Consider the following 22,788-nt stretch of genomic DNA (forward strand, 5'->3'; position numbering starts at 1 on the left):
ATTTTCCTGTTGGAAAATATCTATGGAATTGAGAAAACTTCACATTGGGCTACTAATTTATTAAAATTGCATTTCCCCTTTCAAAACATTTAGGTGCCTTTTTCAAGTTATGATTTAGTTTAATATTTTACTGTATTATTATCAAAATCAATAATAATAATAATAATAATAATATAATTATTATTATTATTTAAACTATACATTTTTCTTATTTTTCTGATTTTTTACTTTTTACATTTTTTGTTTTGTTTTTAATTTTTTTACTTTTTTAAAATTTTATTTTTTATTTATATTATTTTTAAAAAATTTTAATTTTTTAATTTTTTAATTTTTTAATTTTATTATTTTTTTAAATTTTTTTACTTTTTAAAACTTTTAATTTTTAATTTTTATTATTTTTTATATTTTAAAATTTTTTGTTTTTTATTTTTAAACTTTTTAAGTTTTTTTATTTTTTCAATTTTTTTATTTTTAAATTTTTTTAATGTTTTTCTATTTTTTAATGTTTTTTATATATTTTTTTATTTTTTATTTTTTTACATTTTTTATTTTTTTCTATTTTTTAGATTTTTCTCTTATCGGAGGGTATTTTTGGTAAAAAAAATCGTTAACCCCGAAATCAAGAAAAACCTCATTTTTCTAAGATTTTTCGATTTCGGGTTGTATGCCTATTTTGCTGACATGTCGGACATGGAACATTACTCGGGATTCATCGATTACCTAAATTAAACAGAGTTTTTATTGATAACCTTGAATGGATAACCAAGGTTATCAAAGATAACCCCCAACCAAACGCACTCTTAAAGAGTTCTCAGGATTTTTTGATTTTTTTTTTATCACCTAGGCGTCTGCGGTTCGATTCTTATGGTGTATTTATAGATTTTTTTTTTTCTAAATGGAGTACGCAACTACAAGATGCTAGACTTCTGGACTGCTCACCATAAACGCCTCTAGATTTATTCTAGCAGCTGATGGAAAACTTCCGTGGTACCAAATCCGCCGCCCTAGGTTCGTTGTTACCTGGTTTAATATTTTTTTAATAGAGGTCTCGTGGTTCCTAACGAGCACATGCACTCGGGGGGAAAAAATTTCTTCTGCCCTCTAGCCACTTGGGCAGTCGGTTATAAACTAATCCCATGATTTATCCCTCTTCACATAATTTGGGGGTAGGTTGTGAAGGGCGCCTAAGGTGAACGTGATCACCTTTGTTATAAAAGATGTCTCAAGGTCTCATCCGCAGCCACTTGGCTGTCAGGTATAAACTGACCCCTTGATTTACCTCCCTTCACATAATTTGAGATGGACTGTGAGAGGCGCCTGCGGTAAATGTAATCACCTTTTTATTTTTTTTAAAAAAAAGGTCTCAGGGTGCTCAACGGGTTGGCGCAGTTGATACTTACATGAGTGTTTACTTCAATAGGTCTTAGGATTAATTCTCCATGGTGTAAAATGTCTTGTTTGATGTATGACCTCCCCATATAAAAGGCCACTATTTTAGGGCAAAATGTCGACAATGATTTACTTGCCTTTATCTTATTGTGGGGTCGGTAATACTGGGTCGCTTAGATGAGTGATATCATATTTTACTCCAAAAGATATCTCAGGTGCCCTCGAGACTATGGTGTAATGGTAGGTCCTCCAAACTGTTAACCAGACATCTAAGATTCAAATTCCACCAACTGTGTGCGTACTTTACAGATTTTCCTTCAGTGGGATGACAAATCTAAAAATGTTGGCCTTTTAGATGAGCTTTCGTAAGCCCTTTTTAATTTATCCTAATGACTAATGAAAAATTTTCGTAAGGTCAGATCAGTCATCTATAAAATTATTCGATTAAAGAACTGAATAACTAAATTATCAAAAATCAGATAAAAAGTCTCGAGTGTTCACATAGCTATGATATAGTGATTAGACCTCTCAATATGGATCCTAAGAATTTCTAGGTCGAAACTTAGTTGAAGATTTTCCCATCAATGAATGGCTGTTTGGACGTGCATGTAGATTTTGAGAAATTTGAGATTTAGATCCCGAATATATTAATTTTAAATAAAAAGAATTAAGTTGATATATGATTTTCTCAAACTTGAGAGGAACTAAAAAATTTAATAATTGTTCAGGGGCTAAGTGAAATTTATTCTGATAATTATCAATGTTCTTGGAGACGATTGAATTGGAGGAAATGGCACATCAACCAAAATTATTGGAGGAAATTTTATTTTATTTTTCATTAAATTTCACCAAAATGTTGGTTTGTTCCGTTCCATCAACTAATCATTAGAAAAGATTGTTATCGGTGCCCCATTTTAAAAATAAAAAATGCACCATTTATGTTCATGATCAGTGCCCTATTTTAAAATATTAAAATAGTATTTAATATTCTAAAAATACTCTTATTGAACAGCACAGTTTTCGTCAAAACTACTTCAATTTAAACATCTTTGATCAAAATTGCTTTAATATTGAAAACTTTAATTACAAATTATTAAAAATAATTTTAATAAACTATTCTATACTGTAGCCGCTTCAATCAACACTTATAATTATAATAATTTTCAATTCAAAATATATATATATATATCGACATGCACGTGAGAGAGAGGTGAATTATGTAATTTTAAAAAACTTTTTTTCCCTTTTATAAAAAAAGTACGAGTGCCGCGGAATAACAAGAAAACAAGAAAAGAGAAAAACACGTTTAGTTTTACTATGTTCGAAACCTTTAGCGACTTCTATTCCAAGACCCACTCTTTCGGAATCGTCGAAATTAGGGATCGAGTAGAAAAAGAATAGGAACAAATGTAACACAATAAACTTTTCCTTTTGCAATAATTAAGTACAGAATTGAACTTTGCTATCCAATATTTTCAAAGATGATCGGATTGCGTTCAGTGTTAGACGACTTCTCAACAGCAGTCGGGTGTAGCAGAGTCATAGCAAGGTAGTAGTAGGAAGTTGGAGCAGTCGGAATGCCAAAAGGACACGTAGAAGCTTGTAGAATTTGTGTGTAGAAGCCTTAGTCGAGATGCTCTTTTATAAGGGATGAAAGACGTTTTCCATAGCATTGAAGGCGCCTTCAATGCCAAATTTTATCCCTTAGAAATTATCTTCTTATCGTCGACGACGTCTCTGCCTTATTCAACCGAAGGTGCCTTCCAAGCACTTAAAGGTGTCTTCTATAAACAGTACTAAATACGTCTTCCGTCTCCTGGAAGGTGCCTCAGGTACTGTTCACTTGAGGTCTTTTGTGTTTTTTTTACCTTGCAAAATGTGTTAGTCTAACACAAAAATATTTAACCTCCAAAACAAAGTTAGCACAACAATAATATGATTAATTTATGACTTAAACTTTGTCCTGCAGACCATGATCTAATTAGGATCTCAATTTAGATTTCTGAAATTGACTTAAATTGGATCGACGCCTACTGTCCCCTCAACTGGGACGTATCCTCCTTAACATCCAATTTGACCCACCAGATTTTCCTGTCGAAATCGCATATCCGTACTTCATCTATCGGGAATCAAACATCCCGATCTCCTGCCGAAATCACACATCTGAACTTTAACCCATCGGGAATCAAACATCCCAACCTCCTACCAGAATCCCACATTTGGACGTCTTGTCTAGTGTCTGGTGCTGGGTTTTTTGGGCCGCAAAAATCGCTTTTTACGTTGCGGAAACCCCGAAATTCCCATGCCACCGAATCCATGCGAAGATTAAAATTTCGTAAAAACTTTCACGTACGAGTTTTCTAAGCCTAGATCTACTTTAGATCTACAAGATAAGAATTTACCCTTGATGTGAAGCCCTTCGCTTAATCCCGCTAGTCCAAGGTTCGCCGGATCTCGAGAGTATCAAAGTAGATACTCCTCTATGTGTATCCACACAAGCAAGAGATGGAGAAGAAATCTTGAGTGTGCTAGCACTCCAAGAAGTCTCGGCCAAAGAGGAGGAGAGGGAGAGAAGAGAAGAGAGCAATGAGGAAGAAGATGGAGGTTTCAACACAAAATGAAACTTACCCAATGAATTGATGTGGTCGGCCACAATAAGAGGGATTATAACTTCCATGGAATGCCAAGAGTCACAACTCTTGGTAACTCCCATCAGGTGGCATCCCACTTAAACAACCATGATGATGTGGAGCATCATCATTGGCCCACTCTTTGCCAACTCACCAATGAGGTGGCAAATGGTCAAGTCAAACTTGACCATTCATCTTCCTCTCAAGTCAAGTCAAACTTGACCACTTCTCTCCCTTGGTTGATCTAATCTAACAATTGGTTCAAATCAATTTTAATTTAATGAATCTCTATTCATTGAATTAAATTAATTAAATGAGTCTAAGTCCAAATTAGACTCACTTAACACATGAACCAAATTGAGTCCAACTCAATTAGCTCAATTTGGATTACTCTTAATCCAATTTGGTTCATCACATGAACCTAATCCTTTAGATTCATCAAATGAACCTAATCTCCATCTAATTTCCCTTTGTGTGTGATCCTATAGGTTCTTATAATGTTGGTAATGCTCCTAAACCCATTTAGAAGCATAAGTAATGAGCGGTATCTAGTAACACATCATTACTACCCAAGTTATAAGAATGTTGAGATCCAACATCACCTTGTGACTACTAATTGTGACTCTTCACAATATATGACAAGTGTCCTTCTATCCTTGACATCTAGATTGATCAATGTGAGGCATAGACCGTGTCATCCTCTAATCAATCTAAATCTTGAATCCCAAGTAGACTCACTCAATCAAATGAGCTCAACATCTCATATTGACTCATTTGGGCATGACCATGCACTTAGTGGTCTCACTCTATCAAGAATATCGATGTCTCTCCCATCATATAGGAGCGATAGATCCCATCTACATCACTCACATCCCTCCGCATAATTTGTTACATACCCAATAATCGCCTTTATAGTCCACCTAGTTACGAGTGACGTTTGACGAAGTCAAAGTATGTAACTCCTTATGGAGGGAACCATGGTGACTTCAGGTCTAAAGACTAATAGTCATACTAATAGCCACATGAGAAAGTATATGACACTCATATAATGATTCATGATACTTTCTCATGGCGGGTCATTCAGTATACATTCTCCAATACATACCCATGTGTCAACTTGATATCTCCATATCCATGACTTGTGAGATCAAGTCATCGAATTGACCTACGTGCTAGTCTCGTCGTATTAACATTGTCCTTGAATGCTAATACTTGACTAGGACTGATTAAGAGTAGTGTTCCCTATATCATCTCACTATCGATTCAACTAATCGATTGATATAGGTAAGAACCTTCTACTCAAGGACGTTATTATACTTAGTTATTTGGCACCAATACAAGTAAGCATAATAACCAAAAAAATGCCTTTATATATATAAAAATATGATACAATGAGTCCATACAACAATCATCAAATGATTGGCTCTAGGGCTCTAACTAACAATCTCCCACTAGCACTAGTGCCAATCAGTATAGGCTCTAAGGCCCAATGACCTAGTGTGGCCATCATGCTTTCTCTGTGCCAAAGCCTTGGTCAAGGGATCTGCGATGTTAGCCTCAGTGGGTACTCTGCAAATCTTCACATCTCCTCTAACGATGATCTCTCGAATGAGATGGAAGCGCTGTAGTATGTGTTTGGTCCGCTGGTGTGAGCGAGGTTCCTTGGCCTGTGCTATTGCTCCATTGTTGTCACAATAGAGCTCTATGGGATCAGCTATGCTAGGAACCACCCCAAGCTCGGTAATAAACTTGCGGATCCAAACTGCCTCCTTTGCTGCTTCTGATGCAGCAATATACTCGGCCTCCGTCGTAGAATCAGCTACTGTGCCCTGTTTCGAACTCTTCCAGCTCACAGCACCACCATTTATGCAAAACACGAACCCTGACTGCGATCCATAATCATCCTGATCAGTTTGGAAGCTAGCATCACTGTAACCCTTTACAGTTAGCTCATCATCACCTCCATGTATCAAGAAATATTCTTTATTACTTCTCAAGTACTTAAGAATATTCTTGACCGCTATCCAGTGACTTTCACTTGGATTTGACTGGTATCTGCTCGTCATGCTCAAAGCATATGAGACATCAGGACGAGTACATAGCATGTCGTACATGATAGATCCTATGGCTAAAGCATAAGGGATCTGATCCATGCGGTCTCTCTTCTCTCTAGAAGAGGGACCTTGAGTCTTCGAAAGACTCACACCATGTGACATCGGAAGAAATCCCTTCTTGGAGTTCTGCATGGCAAACCGAAGTAATACCTTGTCAATGTATGTACTATGACTTAGGCCAAACAATCTCTTAGATCTATCTCTATAGATTTGTATGCCTAAAATGCGGGATGCTTCACCTAAGTCCTTCATTGAGAAACAAGTCCCTAGCCAAGTCTTGACAGACTGCAGCAAAGGGATGTCTTTCCCAATGAGTAGTATGTCATCCACATACAATATAAGGAAGACAACTGTGCTCCCAACAACCTTCTTGCAGACACAAGGTTCATCTTCATTCTTGATGAAACCAAACTCTTTGATTGCATCATCGAATTGAAGATTCCAGCTCCGAGAATCTTGCTTTAGTCCATAAATGGGTCTATGCAGCTTGCATACTCTGCCAGTATGCTGTGGATCTACAAAACCCTCAGGTTGTGTCATATACAGATCCTCGAGCAGGTTTCCATTCAGAAACGCGGTTTTGACATCCATATGCCAGATCTCATAATCGTGGTACGCTGCAATAGCAAGCATGATCTGAATGGACTTAAACATCACTACTGGAGAAAAAGTTTCATCATAGTCAATACCATGAATTTGCTTGAAACCTTTAGCTACCAAGCGACCCTTATAAATAAGTCCATCCATGTCAGTCTTTCTCTTAAAGACCCACTTACACCCAATGGGTTTGACCCCTTCAGGTGGATCAACCAAAGTCCATACTTGGTTAGTGTACATGGATTCCATCTCGGATCTCATGGCCTCTAGCCATTTCTCAGAATCTGGTCTCATCACAGCTTCCTGATAGTAGGTAGGCTCATCCTCAATGAACACAACGTCATCATGATCAGACAAGAGAAATGAATATCTCTCAGGCTGACGACGCACCCTATCAGACCTGCAAAGAGGTACGTCTACTTGAACTGGTTGTTGTTCCTCAACTCTTTGTGGAACAACATCATCCACAACACTTTGTGGTTCCAGTTCAACTTCTATCGAGGCTTCAGTGCTATGGTTCACATCTTGAACTTCTTCAAGATCGAACGTACTCCCACTAGTCTTTCTAGAAACAAAATCCCTTTCTAGAAATATCCCAGTCTTAGCCGCAACTATCTTGTATTGACTGGGAATGTAGAAGTAATATCCCTTCGTTTCCTTGGAATATCCAATAAAATAGCACTTATCGGATTTGAGTCCCAATTTGTCCAAGACTTGATGTCGAACGTAAGCCTCACAACCCCAAATCCTCATAAAAGACACCTGGGCATCTCTCCCAGTCCATATCCTATATGTTGTCTTTATTACAGCCTTAGATGGAACTCGGTTGAGAATGAAGGTTGCTGTGTTTAGAGCATAGCCCCAAAGATACATAGAAAGATCTGTGTGACTCATCATAGACCGTACTATATCTAAAAAGGTACGATTCCTACTTTCGGATACACCATTCCACTGTGGTGTTCCAGGAGGAGTGAGTTGAGATAGAATCTCACACTCAGCTAGATAGTCACGAAACTCATGGCTAAGGTATTCACCACATCGATCTGATCGAAGTATCTTAATACTTTTGCCAAGCTGGTTTTGTACTTCATTCTTGAATTCTTTGAACTTTTCAAAGGATTCTGACTTATGTGTCATCAAGTACACATAACCATATCCACTGAAGTCATCAGTAAATGTAATGAAGTACCTATAACCACCTCTAGCAGTGACATTGAAAGAGCCACATACATCACTATGTATAAGACCTAACAAGTCAGTCGCTCTCTCACTGTGCCCACTAAAGGGAGTCTTGGTCATCTTGCCTAGAAGGCATGACTCGCATGTATCATATGATTCAAAATCAAATGAGTCAAGCAAACCATCTTTATGGAGTTGGGATAAACGTTTGTCATTTATATGACCTAAGCGACAGTGCCAGAGATAGGTTTGGTTCATGTCATTTGACTTGAACCTCTTGGTACTTATGTTATAGATAGGGTTCTCAAGGTCTAGAATATAGAGCCCGTTCATCAGAGGTGCACTACAATAGAACATATCATTTAATAAACTGAACAATATTTGTTCTTTATTATAAATGAAAAACTTTTCTTGTCCAAACAAGAAACTGAAATTATGTTCTTAGTTAAAGCAGGCACATAACAACATTCTTCTAATTCTAATACAAGTCTAGAAGGCAGAGATAGATGATAAGTTCCTACAGCAACAGCAGCAACCCGTGCTCCATTGCCTACGCGTATGTCCACCTCGCCCTTCGTCAATGCTCTGCTATTTCTCAGCGCCTGCACATTAGTACAAATGTGAGAAGCACATCCGGTATCTAATACCCATGATGAAGAAATAGATAGATTGACTTCTATAACATAGATACCTGAAGTGGAAGTCTCACTTCTCTTCTTCTTAAGATCTTCCAGGTATACTTTGCAGTTCCTCTTCCAGTGCCCGGTCTGACCGCAGTGAAAGCAGGTAGCATCCTTGGTAACCCCTCCTTTGGGTTTCAGTGCCTTGCCTTTACCCTTGGCTTGGAACTTTCCCTTACCTTTCACTACAACAAAAACCTTCATAGACATCGGTTTTCCACCGGTGTCTATTTGATTTTCGACCGATGTCTATGAAGCCGATGTTAAAAGTCTGCCATTTTAGACATCGGGTTAAAACCGGTGTAGTATCACTTAACGACACCGGTCTTCGAATCGGTTATTAACCGGTGTAGTATCACTTAACGACACCGTTTCATCAATGGTGTAAAACCGATTTAATATTATATGTTAATAACACCAGTTTTGGCAGCGGTAAATGACCGATGTAATATTACTTTATAACACCGGTTTTACATCGGTGGAAAACCGATGTAATATGTATATTTTTTAACAGCACAGATTTGATTTTAAAACCGACAATAACAAAAAAAAAACACAAATATTCACAAATTGTACAAATATTCTTCATTCAATAATATCCATAAAATACACAAATATTCACAAATTATATAAATAATCTTCTTACAACAATATCCATAAAATACCCAAACATTCTTTTTACATCAAAAGCTAGCTAATAGATATCAAAATCAAAGTATTACATTCTGTTAACACATCAAGGTAGAACCGCACTTCAAATGTAATCTAGCATGCATTCAGCCCACTCGAACCGCACTTCATCAATTTCAACTCTGGAGTACTTGAGATTTGTAAACTGTAAAAACACATAAATAATATATTAGTAAACCAAGACCAAAAATCATAGTTGAAAAAGTAGTAAGAGCACCAGGTAACAAGATGATTAATTTGAATGCTTAAAAAGAGACATATTCATCATTTATCTCAACCACATCAATGCTTACTTCAATGCTTGCAATAAGGATCTTCAGTGGTTCACAAGCCAAGACTAGTTATTAACCATCCTGTGATGAAAGACGTCCATTGTCAGCTGATGTTGTTATAATTGCAAATGCAGCCATATTTTCGTAAACTATTGATGTCCGCAGACAAAAGTATAAAGCAGATGAATGGTTCATGGACAGAAGACTTAAATTTCTGACCTTATCTGTGTCGACATCATGGATGATTGCATTAATAACTTCTTCTCGGTTTGGACCCAAGTCGTCAGCTAAGGAATCACTGAGTTCTTCAATTTCTATGTATCCACTCTTGTTCAGATCGAAGTATGAGAAGGCTCTGTGCAGGTGTTCATCGTTTCCAATCTTGCGCAAGTGGATTGAGACAGCAACAAATTCTCCGTATTCTAAGGTACCGCTTCCATTGACATCAGCCTGTCATCAACAAGATCGAATAAGAGACAGAGGTTTTAAGTAAGGCATCATGATATTTTCAACGAAGACGATCCTGCTCAATGAGATGTTCGGTTAAGCACTCACTGCTTCCATTAATATCTGAATGTCTGAATCTGAAATCTGGTGACCGAGCTTATGCAAACCGAGTTTCAGCTCCTCAAAGCATAGTTTCCCATCTTGATTAATGTCCATCTTGTCAAACATTTCCTTTATGTCTGCAACTTCCTCGACAGAGAGGTATTCAGCCACAACCTGTAAGAAAGAGCAGAGCAGACTTATCATGCAATATAATTCACTAATCAACAAATAGATAATCAAAATCAAAAGTTGCATGCCTTAAGAGTGTTGAGCTATGATCACTTACCCGTAGAGCTTTCTTTTTAAGTTTGTTCATCCCAGAGAATTGCTGAAGTCTTGCTCGTACGGTTTCACCTAGATTAACATTGGGAGCTTTACTTGCATTCTGCAGCCATGTATGATCTGCGAATTCATAGATTAAGTACATTCTATATAACTAAATTGGTTCGATTAGAAAAGATATCTATATAACTGCTTGTTGATGTTCTATATGTAAGCAAGGCACTATCAGTGAAGATGAGTTTCAAACCGATGACTGGCACCTTCATACATAATAGAATGATGGAACATGCGTTATACTGACTCAACGAGTAAAACATCATTTTCAATGAGAAATAAGTTTCTCTACTCTTACAAAGCATGAACGATCATACAGAGAAACTAACATAACCAGTACTTAATACTCTCTTTACAAAGGACGAATAAGCGAGGAGCTAAAAGTTACCAAGAACTTGCTGAGCCGTCAACCTCTTCTTAGGATCTGGTTCGAGCATCTATAAATTATAAAATGAGGAGCATTCAAAAGCCAAGACTGAGATCACTCATCTATCTATCATTTCAACCTAATAAATTAGTTACTTTGGTTTTGCAAAGTCTCCCAATTGTGTAGGAACCTCAGTAGCTTTTATCCCAAGTTCAGAGAAGAAGAATAATAATGAGGAAAATCAATTTCTGTATTTACAACACTATTTTGATGTTAAATGTTGTTAACATGTTTGTTTAACGTTGTTGTCTCCTTGTTTAGGAGCATTCTTCATAGCCCGCATGAATTTTTAAACAAAATCATGTCTAGTACTGTTTTTCATTTTTCTTATTGATGGAATTGAACCCAAATCCATCGCTAAGAATTAATTTTTCTCTGGAGCACAAAAAATTATGAATTTTCATAACCTCAATCAAAGCATTAGTTTGCTTTTTGTTCTAGCATCTAAAGCAAAAGAAAGTACATTAAGGATAGAGGATAAGGAATAACCATGACAAGAAACCAGGAAAATATATAATAACAGTAGTCCTTCAAAGACAATGAAAATCAAGCAACTAACTTAAATCTGAAGGTGATGCATAAGTTCGAAAATCTTAATAAAATACTTTGAGTGAGGCCATATTGATAACAGGTAGTCGAAGATTGTAAACCTCAAATTTCATTCCCATGCTCTGATGAATCAAGGTATAGCAAGATTTTAAGATTTACGAACTACTAAACAAAAATATCATGAGGAAGAATCTATAGAAGTACCTGGACAACATGGGAAAATTCATTAAGGAATGCATTTTGTGTGGCTAGGGATAGATGACTGCAAGCCAAAACCTCTAGCATATGCTTGATAGCCAAATCAAGAACTCCAATAAAAGAATATCATGTAAGTAAATGGAAGGAGATAAGGTCAAAAGCATCAAAGATAAATTCACAAATATACAAACAAAGCATAGAGAACCTTCCAACATTGTAGTGAACATGATTAGATATATAACTCCAACCATTTTCTATGTAAACGAAGAGTGCATTCCTGTAAGCTCGAATCGCATGTTGTCTCTACATTTTACAGAATGAATGTTTTACAATTAGGACATAAAACTTTGAACATACTTTAAATATCTGAGACAAGTACGTTTTACAGAATGAATGTCTCACCACGATCATTGAAGGCAGGACTACCACTGTTTCCTGCAAAACAAGTACGTTTCTTTGACAACATTAATATGCTTTTACAGGAATATATCTGTACCTTGCCAGAGAAAGTGGCGCAATAACATCCAACTATCTAAAAAATAAAATGCTATCTTTCTAGCAAGGAAACTAGGTTGAGTTACCAACCAGGGTTTATTGCAGCATCAATCTGAATACCAAGCAGATCAGAGGATCCATGAGCATACTAACTTGAAACAGAAGCAAAAAAAAAAAGTGATTAATATTAAAAAGCTCATTTAGACACCATGTTCTAAAATTTTCAACCAACTTAAAATTGATAACACTTAAGTCAGCAATTTATCATCTATAAAACAATCTCAACAAGAATATAAAATTCACCAAAAAAATACTAAAAGCTTATGATCACAATTTCATGAAATCAAACCTCAATTCGTGATACCACACCCTTTGTCACAGAGATTGTATCTCCACCAAGTGGATATCCTACAACAGTTACTGAATCATGTGTATCATATAACTTGTTAGTTTGATGAATTATGGAAGAACAACTAGATTAAATAACCCTATAGAAAAGAGAGCCTTAGAAAATGTTAACTGTTGCAACAACTGAACTTCTACTTGATCACACTTCATCACATAAAGATTTGACAACAAATACAGACTTGGCATACCAAAAGTACATATTACCACTGATAAAATTCAAGTGTGGATAATCAATATCTTTATTGTTTCAAAAGAAAACATGCTGCAAGTGGCAAAGCATAAATTCACTTGGAGAAACATGGAGTACGTTGCCTTATGAAAGAACATTATAGATTATATTATAATAGCCCATCACCTACCAGTGATTCAAAATGGAACATAAAATTTCCTCACTTTCTTCACATTGGATAAATACCTAACCACTATGTGACAAGAACCACAAGCAATCTATCAAACTTGGTAACTGGAGTTTGCTTTGATGAACAAAAAGGCTAATTATGGCATTTTGATACACTTAATTCATCAAAATTACAGATATAGAAGTGTAGGCCAGTTATTTACAATTTTCCAGCTCTTCATTATCCTGCAAGTCAGGGATTAAAAAAACAATCATATGTTGTATCATTGAAGCAAAATGCTTATAGGAATTAAAAAATAATTAAGCCAATTCAATGAACAACTGGAGAAGGGCTAATACCAGGTTCAATGATGCATCAAAAGAAACACAAATTACTTATGGAAAAGTTGCTTATCATGAAGGAAGAGCAACATTTTTGCAATTCATGAACAACAACAACCTGAAGGCAAGGCAATTGACCAAAACGAAGTGGTTCAGCACCTTTCCAGAATTCTTCACTCTCAACTGCAAGTAATGCAATGTCGCACTCTATGCCTCTAGCTAAGACCTGTAAATCAGGTTACTGAGAAATTTGGTAACCCAAGATTGAGAAGTCAAGTTCAGAAATAGTAAGAAGAACTAATGCTTTTAAAGGAAAGGAGGTATATAGAAAATCAATACCAGCTATGCCAAAATATTACCAATAGTTTTCAAAAAGATTACAGAACATACTGCAAACACATTCATAAAAACCTGGAATAAGTATTTAACAGAAGATTTTAAGATGCTATTTGCAAATATGAATGAAGAAAAAGACAGATGATTTCCAATTACAAGCTCTATCACAATATAATTCTCACAAAGCACGGACCTAAGAATTTCCCACTGTGCTTTGTAGCAGTTAAGAGTATTCAAGTTATTAGAGTATTTTGAGTCATGTAATGGAGTTTAATCTTGGGCATCCTACAATAGATTATCCAAAAGTTGCAGAACAAAGTTGTAAAAAGTAGTAAAAGATTTGCAACTCTTATTCGATGCATAACAACAATTTTGATTTTGACACACGAGGCATTAACACCTATTTTAACTTGACGCTATCTACTTGATAAAGTCAAGCAAAGACATTTACCTTCACTTCGATCCTTGAATCCTCGAATAATACATGCAAGACTCCAAGGCCTTCCACCAGAGCATGCTTTTGCTCCACCTTTTAATATGCCATTGTGTTGCTTCAGTCTGAGAATATGTCATCTTTTGTCAAACAATGGGAAGGGTTTCACTTACATATGCACGAATCTATATATTCATCAACAACATCTTCCTGCCAGACGAATCTAATGAAGGTAAAGGCACACAAATAATACAAAAAAAAATTCTTCTGAGTGTGTGTTTCAGATTTAGAAAATATTTCAGTGGCATGTAAGTCAGAAATCAGTACTTAACAAATTAGAAAAGCAATCATCTTTAGAGATTTGTCAAGGACACATTTAACTAGCACCTTATCTGGACATAATATAGGCATTGGACATGTAATCAAAACCCCATCTATTTCGATAAGAACAAAATAAATTAAGGAAATGTATACAAGCGGGAAGTTCTCAACATTCCACAAGAAAAATCCATGATCATATTTGTTAGACTTCAAATCCGAGGCCAAAAGCTTGCACAAGGTCATTAAAGACTCACGCAAGGTCATTCAATACTTATATACTTGCTCATAAACTCTTTGGAAAATTGATAAATTTACTGAATTTCACTTCCATTAGTCTGCCCATCACAATCTTTGATCCATAGAGTTAGTTATTAACCTTACATAACCTTCTTTAATAAATTCTTAATAAAAACATACCCTAATATTTTTTTAGTAACAGTAATTTTATTAAAATTTCTAGCTCAAATTATTACAGACAGTGGAGTCTTATTGATCAGCTTTTGGGATTGGATGCATTTTTGACATGACGGCTAGTTAATTTAAATTGTGAAACACATGGAAGTATCCGCCTACACTTAAATTAATGCAATAACACTATAAGAATAACCCAGATATACAAGTAATCTATTTAGGCATGCAAAAAGGAACAGTTGTATACCTTGAACAACAAGACCTACAAGAAAGAGTTTTGACGCTCGGAGTATCACCTTCTTGGTTGCTATAACTTTGTTTGGCACTCTCGGAGCAAAAAAAAAAAAGGAGTGTAAATAACATATTTATATAAAGACTGACTTTGATTCATTAACACAGTGTAATTACCTACATCTTTTGTAGTTTGTAAAAATTGATGTTTCAAATCAAAGAGAGGATTAGGATTTTATGAAGTTGATGGATTACCTTATATGTAAGGGAAAGTGCAACTCCAACTATAAACAAGAATAATGGCATGACAAAATCAGCAAGTGATATGCCATTCCAAGGACTATGATTGACAGTTGGAAGAAATCCTCCAGCATAATCTACAAATATCATGAGCTGCAATGAACAGATTTGTTGGTCACTACTGGCATCAAAGACATTTTACGCATAGGACAGAGAAGTGCATATGCATAAACAAAAAATGGTGCTCGTAGTTGTGATTAAAAAAAACAATCTAGATTATTGGTTTAAACAAAAGACTTCCATCTTGGCTAGCAAAGCACCTGCAAAATAGGTAGAACAAGATAAGAACATGTTTCTAGTGGTCAGTAGCAATCATCCTTCCCCAACTCTGCAAACAAAAATGGAGTTGGGAACAATATTTAACAAATAAATGGTACAAAAAAATGCGAAGAGTATCCTAAGCATCATTGTCAAAAAAAGCATTTAAGTATACTAAGAGCAGAAGCTTATATAAGAAAAAATGATAGGACTGTCAGATTATCTGTATCTTACTATGAGTGTGCCATGAAGCAAGAGACAGCCATAGCTGATAACTTTGCTGTATTATACTGAAGTCCGAGATTCCTCATTTATTACTTTATCCTTTGTGCCATAAGTATGTATTATACATCAGTTGATTCCAAAACAATATCTGTTGTCAGATTAAAGTACATTTATTATTATTTAATTTAAAATTTTATCTGATCAATTTCTGTGATCTCTAATCTACACTCTTCCTTTTTTTCTCGATATAGTGTATTCTTTTGGCAGTGTTTACTTAGAGTGGGAAAAATAGAAGTGATATGAAATGGTCTAAACTCTAAAGTGAAAAGAAAAGAAAAGAGTTGTGTTATCTTTATCTTATTTCCACTCTATCTCATTTAATTTGTTTAGTAATACGGAATTGGAGGAAGAGAAATACTTTTGTTCAAACCATGCGATTCTAGTACTCTAAACAATGTTTATGATAGAATAAATAAGTAAATGAAAGACATCAAAAAGGAAAGACATTCTTTCTGCAATATTCTAACTAGAACGAAGCATAACAGAGATTAAGGGAAAAAACGATGAAGGTGAGGCAATAAACACAGAATAAAGTTTTAGCGAGCAAATCAAGTGTTATTCCATATTTGGAACTCAATTATTGATGAATTATGCAATTAATGAAGCGACTGAGAGACCGCGAGAGGCATGCAACGGTGTGTTATCGTGTGACTGACCTGCCTTTGTTTGCTCTTATTTGTTTTTCTTGGAGTTTAGGAGGCTAGGTGAGAAAGATCCTGACGAGAAAGATCACAACATAATACACAAAAAATAAAAGCAAATAAAATAAATCTAACCTGAGAAAGATCTCGACGAAGATGTTCAAGTTAGTGGAGGGCTTTGGCGGAGAGGACTTAGGGTTTAGGGCTTCGGTGGAGAGGGCTTCGGCGGAGGAGTTCGCGTGAGAGGGCTTCGGTGGAGGAGTTCGTGTGAGAGGGCTTCGGCAGAGGAGATCGCATGAGAGGGCTTCGGCGGAGGAGTTCACGTGCGGCGGAGGAGTTCGCGTGAGAGAGAGGTCGTATGACTTTAGGTTTTTTGCGTGAGAGAAAGGTGCGCGCGACTTGGTTTTTGCGTGAGAGTTGAAAATTTTAGCTAAGTATGGGTGGGAAAATTATCATAGACATCAGATTTTAAAAACCGATGTTAAAATCGGTGTCTATTAACGAAAAAACGGGCGCTCATAGACATCGCCTAAAAAACCGATGTCTATGAGCGAAAATCTGCGCTCATAGACACCGGTTTTTGGAAAAACAGGTGTAAAATACTCAAAGACATCGGTTTTTGCTTAAAACCGTTGTTGTTCCACTGATGTCTATGAAGGTTTTTGTTGTAGTGTTTGGGCTTGCCCTTGACCTTATGCTTTTGTACCATCAAAATGGAATTGGGCTTAACCTTCTTAAGGTTGAGCTCAGCAGTTCTTAACATGCTAAGTAGCTCGAGCAGTGGCTTGTCAATTTCGTTCATGTTATAATTTAGAATGAATTGCTATAGCTATCTGGCAAGGATTGCAAGATCAGATCAGTGGCCAGCTCTTGGCCAAGCGGGAATCCCAACCTCTGTAGGTTTTCTATATACTCAGTTTTCTATATACTCAATCATCTTGAGTACATATGGGCCTACGGGAGTCCCATCTTGCATCTTGCATCTTGCACTGAAACAGTGCCTTAGAGATCTCGAATCTCTCGTGCCTCGCTTGTCCTTGATATAGTTGACGCAGATATTCAACCATATCATAAACACCCATCAACTCATGTTGCTTCTGAAGCTCAGAGTTCATGGTCGCGAGCATAAGACATGACACATCTAATGCGTCATCTTGATATTTCTTGTAAGCATCACGGTCAGCTCGCATGGCAGTGGCAGGAGGTGCCTCCGGAATGGGCTTCTCCAGAACGTACAGTTTACGTTCTTGTGTGAGAACGATTCTCAGGTTCTTGTGTGAGAATGATTCTCAGGTTCCTGTACCAGTCCAGGAAATTAGCTCCGTTGAGCTTGTCCTTCTCAAGGACGGAACGCAGGGAGAAAGAGTTCGTATTTGACGTCATGGTTATCTACAACAGAAAAATGTAGAAAAATAAATATCATATTCTATTAATCATCTAATTAGGCCTTTAATTAAATGATGCTCCCACTGAATTCTATAATTCATGTGAGACAAGATCCACATTATACTATGCCCTGAGTTAGCTTTGGCTAAATCACCCAAGACTTAGTATGATCGGTAGATAACTAATTACCAATTACATCTCTATGCAACTCTTGTTTATAGGATCAAGATCCGCATTTATATTAAAACTCGAGTTAGATGTGGCTAATACGCCCAAGAGTTAATATAAACGTGATTTTGACCTATCTACCAACCATTGGAAAATGCCTATAGTTAAACTCGATCCAATTGAGTTAACTAGTTACTCAATCTAATTGAGTTGTACTCACCCATGCGTTGATAGGCGGGACTAAGATTGCCCCTCCATACCCTACCAAGATAATATGTGTTGCTCTGCTTTGGCAGATTCAACAACAACATGTGATCGAGGTAGTGATAGGTATCCCGGCATGCTAGGCATTTTTGAGTTGACGCGATTGAGATCTAATCTAATCGGCGATACGTATCATATACTCGATTTAGATCTAATCTAATCGTGGAGGTGCATCATGTGCGCGACTTAGATCTAATCTAATCGTTAATGCACTAATTAATTACTAATCAAGCATGCATCACATATACACACACAAGCAATTAATTAAATATTTTGTGATTAGTCATGACCCTACTACGATCTTCTGAAGCCAATGAGAAGATCGGATGGTCAACCTAAGGTCAACAACTTCTCAAGCTCCTTCCTTTGACCACCTTGTGTTGCTCGCGCCCTCCTCGTAACTCCGTCTCGAGTGGACCTTCCACCGCTCCATTTTGTACATTACAAAAGTGAAACTCGAGTTACATTCGAGTCTAAACTATTTACAACAGGAATAAATAAATAGAAAGGCATGACGCGCAGGTCGCGTATCAAATATACAACACGCACAATCACATGACGGCACGCAGACCGTATTATGAAATACAACACACAATATCCAATCAAATTGGGTCTTTTGGGCCATGACCATCACAAAATAATACATAATTCTAAATATGTAATTTCTATAAATTTCTTTAATTTTTCTTACAATTTTTACAATTTTTTTGAGTAAAAAATTTCCGGTGGTCCCGTTTAGCGATTTTCAGGCCCAATCGCGGAACGAAGCCCCTTGTGGGGTTAGGGGCAGCACCCCTTCCCGTGATATAACCATCGCGAGTGTTCCTAAGAGATCCTACAACGCCTTAGTCCGCTGTCCCAAAACGATTTGGGGCGAAACCTTGCCGTTTCGAAAATATTTTCTCGGTAGTCGAAGCCTACAAGTGTCTAAACACTTGTGCTTCGCTTCTACGAGAAAATTACCCACAAAATCTATAAAAATAATAAAAACACAGAAACTTATAGATATGTAGAATTTCATAAAATTCAAAATAAAACTCATACGCGCTTCGCACGTGGCTCTGATACCACTGTTGGATTTTTCGGGCCGCAAAAACCGCTTTTTGCGTTGCGGAAACCCCGAAATTCCCATGCTAGAGGATCCGTGCGAAGATTAAAATTTCGTAAAAACTTTCACATACGAGTTTTCTAAGCCTAGATCTACTTTAGATCTACAAGATAAGAATTTACTCTTGATGCGAAGCCCTTCGCTTAATCCCGCTAGTCCAAGGTTCGTCGGATCTTGAGAGTATCAAAGTAGATACTCCTCTATGTGTATCCACACAAGCAAGAGATGGCGAAGAAATCTTGAGTGTGCTAGCACTCCAAGAAGTCTCGGCCAAAGAGGAGGAGAGGGAGAGAAGAGAAGAGAACAATGAGGAAGAAGATGGAGGTTTCAACGCAAAATGAAACTTACCCAATGAATTGATGTGGCCGGCCACATTAAGAGGGATTAAATCCTCCATGGAATGCCAAGAGTCACAACTCTTGGTAACTCCCATGAGGTGGCATCCCACTTAAGCAACCATGATGATGTGGAGTATCATCATTGGCCCACTCTTTGCCAACTCACCAATGAGGTGGCAAATGATCAAGTCTAACTTGACCCTTCATCTTCCTCTCAAGTCAAGTCAAACTTGACCACTTCTCTCCCTTGGTTGATCTAATCTAACCATTGGTTCAAATCAATTTTAATTTAATGAATCTCTATTCATTTAATTAAATTAATTAAATGAGTTTAAGTCCAAATTAGACTCACTTAACACATGAATCAAATTGAGTCCAACTCAATTAGCTCAATTTGAATTACTCGTAATCCAATTTGGTTCATCACATGAACCTAATCCTTTAGATTCATCAAATGAACCTAATCTCCATCTAATTGCCCTTTGTGTGTGACCCTATAGGTTCTTATAACATTGACAATGCTCCTAAACTCAATTAGAAGCATAAGTAATGAGCGGTATCTAGTAACACATCATTACTACCCAAGTTATAAGAATGTTGAGATCCAACATCACCTTGTGACTACTAATTGTGACTCTTCACAATATATGACAAGTGTCCTTCTATCCTTGACATCTAGATTGATCAATGTGAGGCATAGACCGTGTCATCCTCTAATCAATCTAAATCTTGAATCCCAAGTAGACTCACTCAATCAAATGAGTTCAACATCTCATATTGACTCATTTGGGCATGACCATGCACTTAGTGGTCTCACTCTATCAAGAATATCGATGTCTCTCCCGTCATATAGGAGCGATAGATCCCATCTACATCACTCACATCCCTCCGCATAATTTGTTACATACCCAGTAATCGCCTTTATAGTCCACTTAGTTACGGGTGACGTTTGACGAAGCCAAAGTATGTAACTCCTTATGGAGGGAACCATGGTGACTTCAGGTCTAAGGACTAATAGTCATACTAATAGCCACATGAGAAAGTATATGACACTCATATAACGATCCATGATACTTTCTCATGGCGGGTTATTCAGTATAAATTCTCCAATGCATACCCATGTGTCAACTTGATATCTCCATATCCATGACTTGTGAGATCAAGTCATCGAGTTGACCTACATGCTAGTCTCGTCGCATTAACATTGTCCTTGAATGCTAATACTTGACTAGGAATGATTAAGAGTAGTGTTCCCTATATCATCTCACTATCGATTCAACTAACCGATTGATATAGGTAAGAACCTTCTACTCAAGGACGCTATTATACTTAGTTATTTGGCACCAATACAAGTAAGCATAATAACCAAAAATAAATGTCTTTATATATATAAGAATATGATACAATGAGTCCATACAACAATCATCAAATGATTGGCTCTAGGGCTCAGGTTCTCTTGATCTGTCAAGTTAGTCAACCCTGCACATTCGGTAACAAGATTAAATTACAAACACCTCTAACTTTAATCCATTTGTCATTTATCAAAACCTAAATTTGATCATTAGTGTCAATTGCACTAACAATCTCCTTCTTTTTGATGTAATAACACCAGGGTTAAAGTTAGAAAAAAAATATGTAGACTTAAAAAAATGACTTTATCATTTTAGGGTTAAGTTTTTTAGAATTTTTTTTTATTTTCTTACTTAAACCCTATGCCTCCTCCTTTGGTATTCATCAAAATAAGAAGATAAGTATACCAAATTATAAAATTGAAAATACGCAAGTAAGCATAGAAAGTAATAAATTGATCCAAGTAATCACAAAAAAACCTTGCAAGTCTATTTGATGGAGGATTTAATAAAATTTTTTCAAAATATTTTTGAAGAAAATTTTCAGACTTTTCAAAAGGTTTTTAACATTTTAAAAATTGATTTTACAAAATAAACCATTTATAAAAATATTTTTTGTAAAAATTATATAAACTATTTTTCAAAATAGATTTTAAAACACTTGTTTTTTATTTTTTATTTTTAAAAATTGTTGCTAAGTAATTTTCGGAGTTTCAATTGTTCAATGCTACTTTTGAATAGTTTTGCAAATTATCCTTCTAAAGTATTTTGGAAAGCGTTTTCAAAGAATTTGTCCAAGCAAAATAATTTTAGAAATATTTTTGAAATAGCTTTTAAACACAATTTAAAAAGTAATTTTTCAAAGTGAAAATATAACCTTTGAATAATTTTATAAAACTTTTTAAAATATTTTCGAAACCATCTTTTAAAATATTTCTAAAGTATTTTTAAGTAAATTTTGAAACGCTTTCATTTGAATTGTAGTATTTTTCAAAGTAAATTTTGAAAGAAGGGTTTAAAAGTATTTTGAACAAAATAGTTTTGAAAATATTTTAGAAGTTTGAGTACGCTTTCAAAAGAATTTTTAATTAACATTTTTTTAACAAAAATTGTAAAAAAAATTGAAAGTGGTTTTCAAATATTCTCTCTGAAACTGATATTATTTAAAAATAATATTCATCTAAAATATATCCTTAAATATCTAACCATTAGTTACAAACTAACTATCAGAAGATAGCAGTGTTCACTTGGTTAGTCAAGTTAAGTACTAATGTCCAGTTAAAAATTTACTGAAAAATGACTACTTAACTTGATCAATGAACTATTTGTATTTTTTGTCTAGATTTATGTTGATGCACAGATATAAGCATCTGAAGTCCAGGCAGGAGACCTATGCATCTCACGCCATTCTAAGTTTTTGAATACATAATCAAGGTAGACCTAGTATGTTTGTGAGATGCTTATTACCTAGATCTATAGGATTATACTTTCTATGTGTTTGATCTAGACTAAGGACAAAACACATTTTGAAATACTAGAGAAATGGGAACTTTTAGAAAACATAAGTAATAAATTTTCTAAGAATTTGTAAATCACTTAAAATTTTATTTGATAATAACAGTTCTATTGTACACTTAAAAATTTTCTTGTATGGTGTGGGCGGCTAGAAGGGGGTTGAATGGACGGCACCCCCAATTCGATAGCTTCCTAGATATTCATTAGTTATGCAACGGAATAATACAAAAACAAATATGAATACAAAAGCTA

The 22,788-nt window shown here is 35.8% G+C and overlaps 1 protein-coding gene across 1 annotated transcript; it reads right to left on the reverse strand.

Moving 5' to 3' along the window:
• Nucleotides 1-9,623: 9,623 nt before the first annotated feature.
• LOC122029262 (calcium-dependent protein kinase 20-like) lies at nucleotides 9,624-10,873 on the reverse strand. The gene is made up of 4 exons (XM_042588200.1): nucleotides 10,825-10,873; nucleotides 10,387-10,502; nucleotides 10,107-10,274; nucleotides 9,624-10,001 (listed from the first exon to the last, which is right to left on the reverse strand). The coding sequence occupies exons 1-4, from the start codon at nucleotides 10,871-10,873 to the stop codon at nucleotides 9,624-9,626; spliced, it is 711 nt and encodes a 236-aa protein (XP_042444134.1).
• Nucleotides 10,874-22,788: the final 11,915 nt, after the last annotated feature.

This window comes from Zingiber officinale, chromosome 10B (genome assembly GCF_018446385.1).
Source record: "Zingiber officinale cultivar Zhangliang chromosome 10B, Zo_v1.1, whole genome shotgun sequence".
Classification (NCBI taxonomy): Eukaryota; Viridiplantae; Streptophyta; class Magnoliopsida; order Zingiberales; family Zingiberaceae; genus Zingiber; species Zingiber officinale.

What these genes read in the sequence shown, in the direction of transcription:
- LOC122029262 (XM_042588200.1), bottom strand. Translation starts at nt 10,873, where the DNA reads ATGCTCGAACCAGATCCTAAGAAGAGGTTGACGGCTCAGCAAGTTCTT. An exon ending in GACGGCTCAGCAAGTTCTTG is followed by an intron (nt 10,503 to 10,824) that starts GTAACTTTTAGC and finishes ATGAATTCGCAG; the next exon opens with ATCATACATGGCTGCAGAAT. An exon ending in TTCAGATATTAATGGAAGCA is followed by an intron (nt 10,002 to 10,106) that starts GTGAGTGCTTAA and finishes TGTTGATGACAG; the next exon opens with GCTGATGTCAATGGAAGCGG.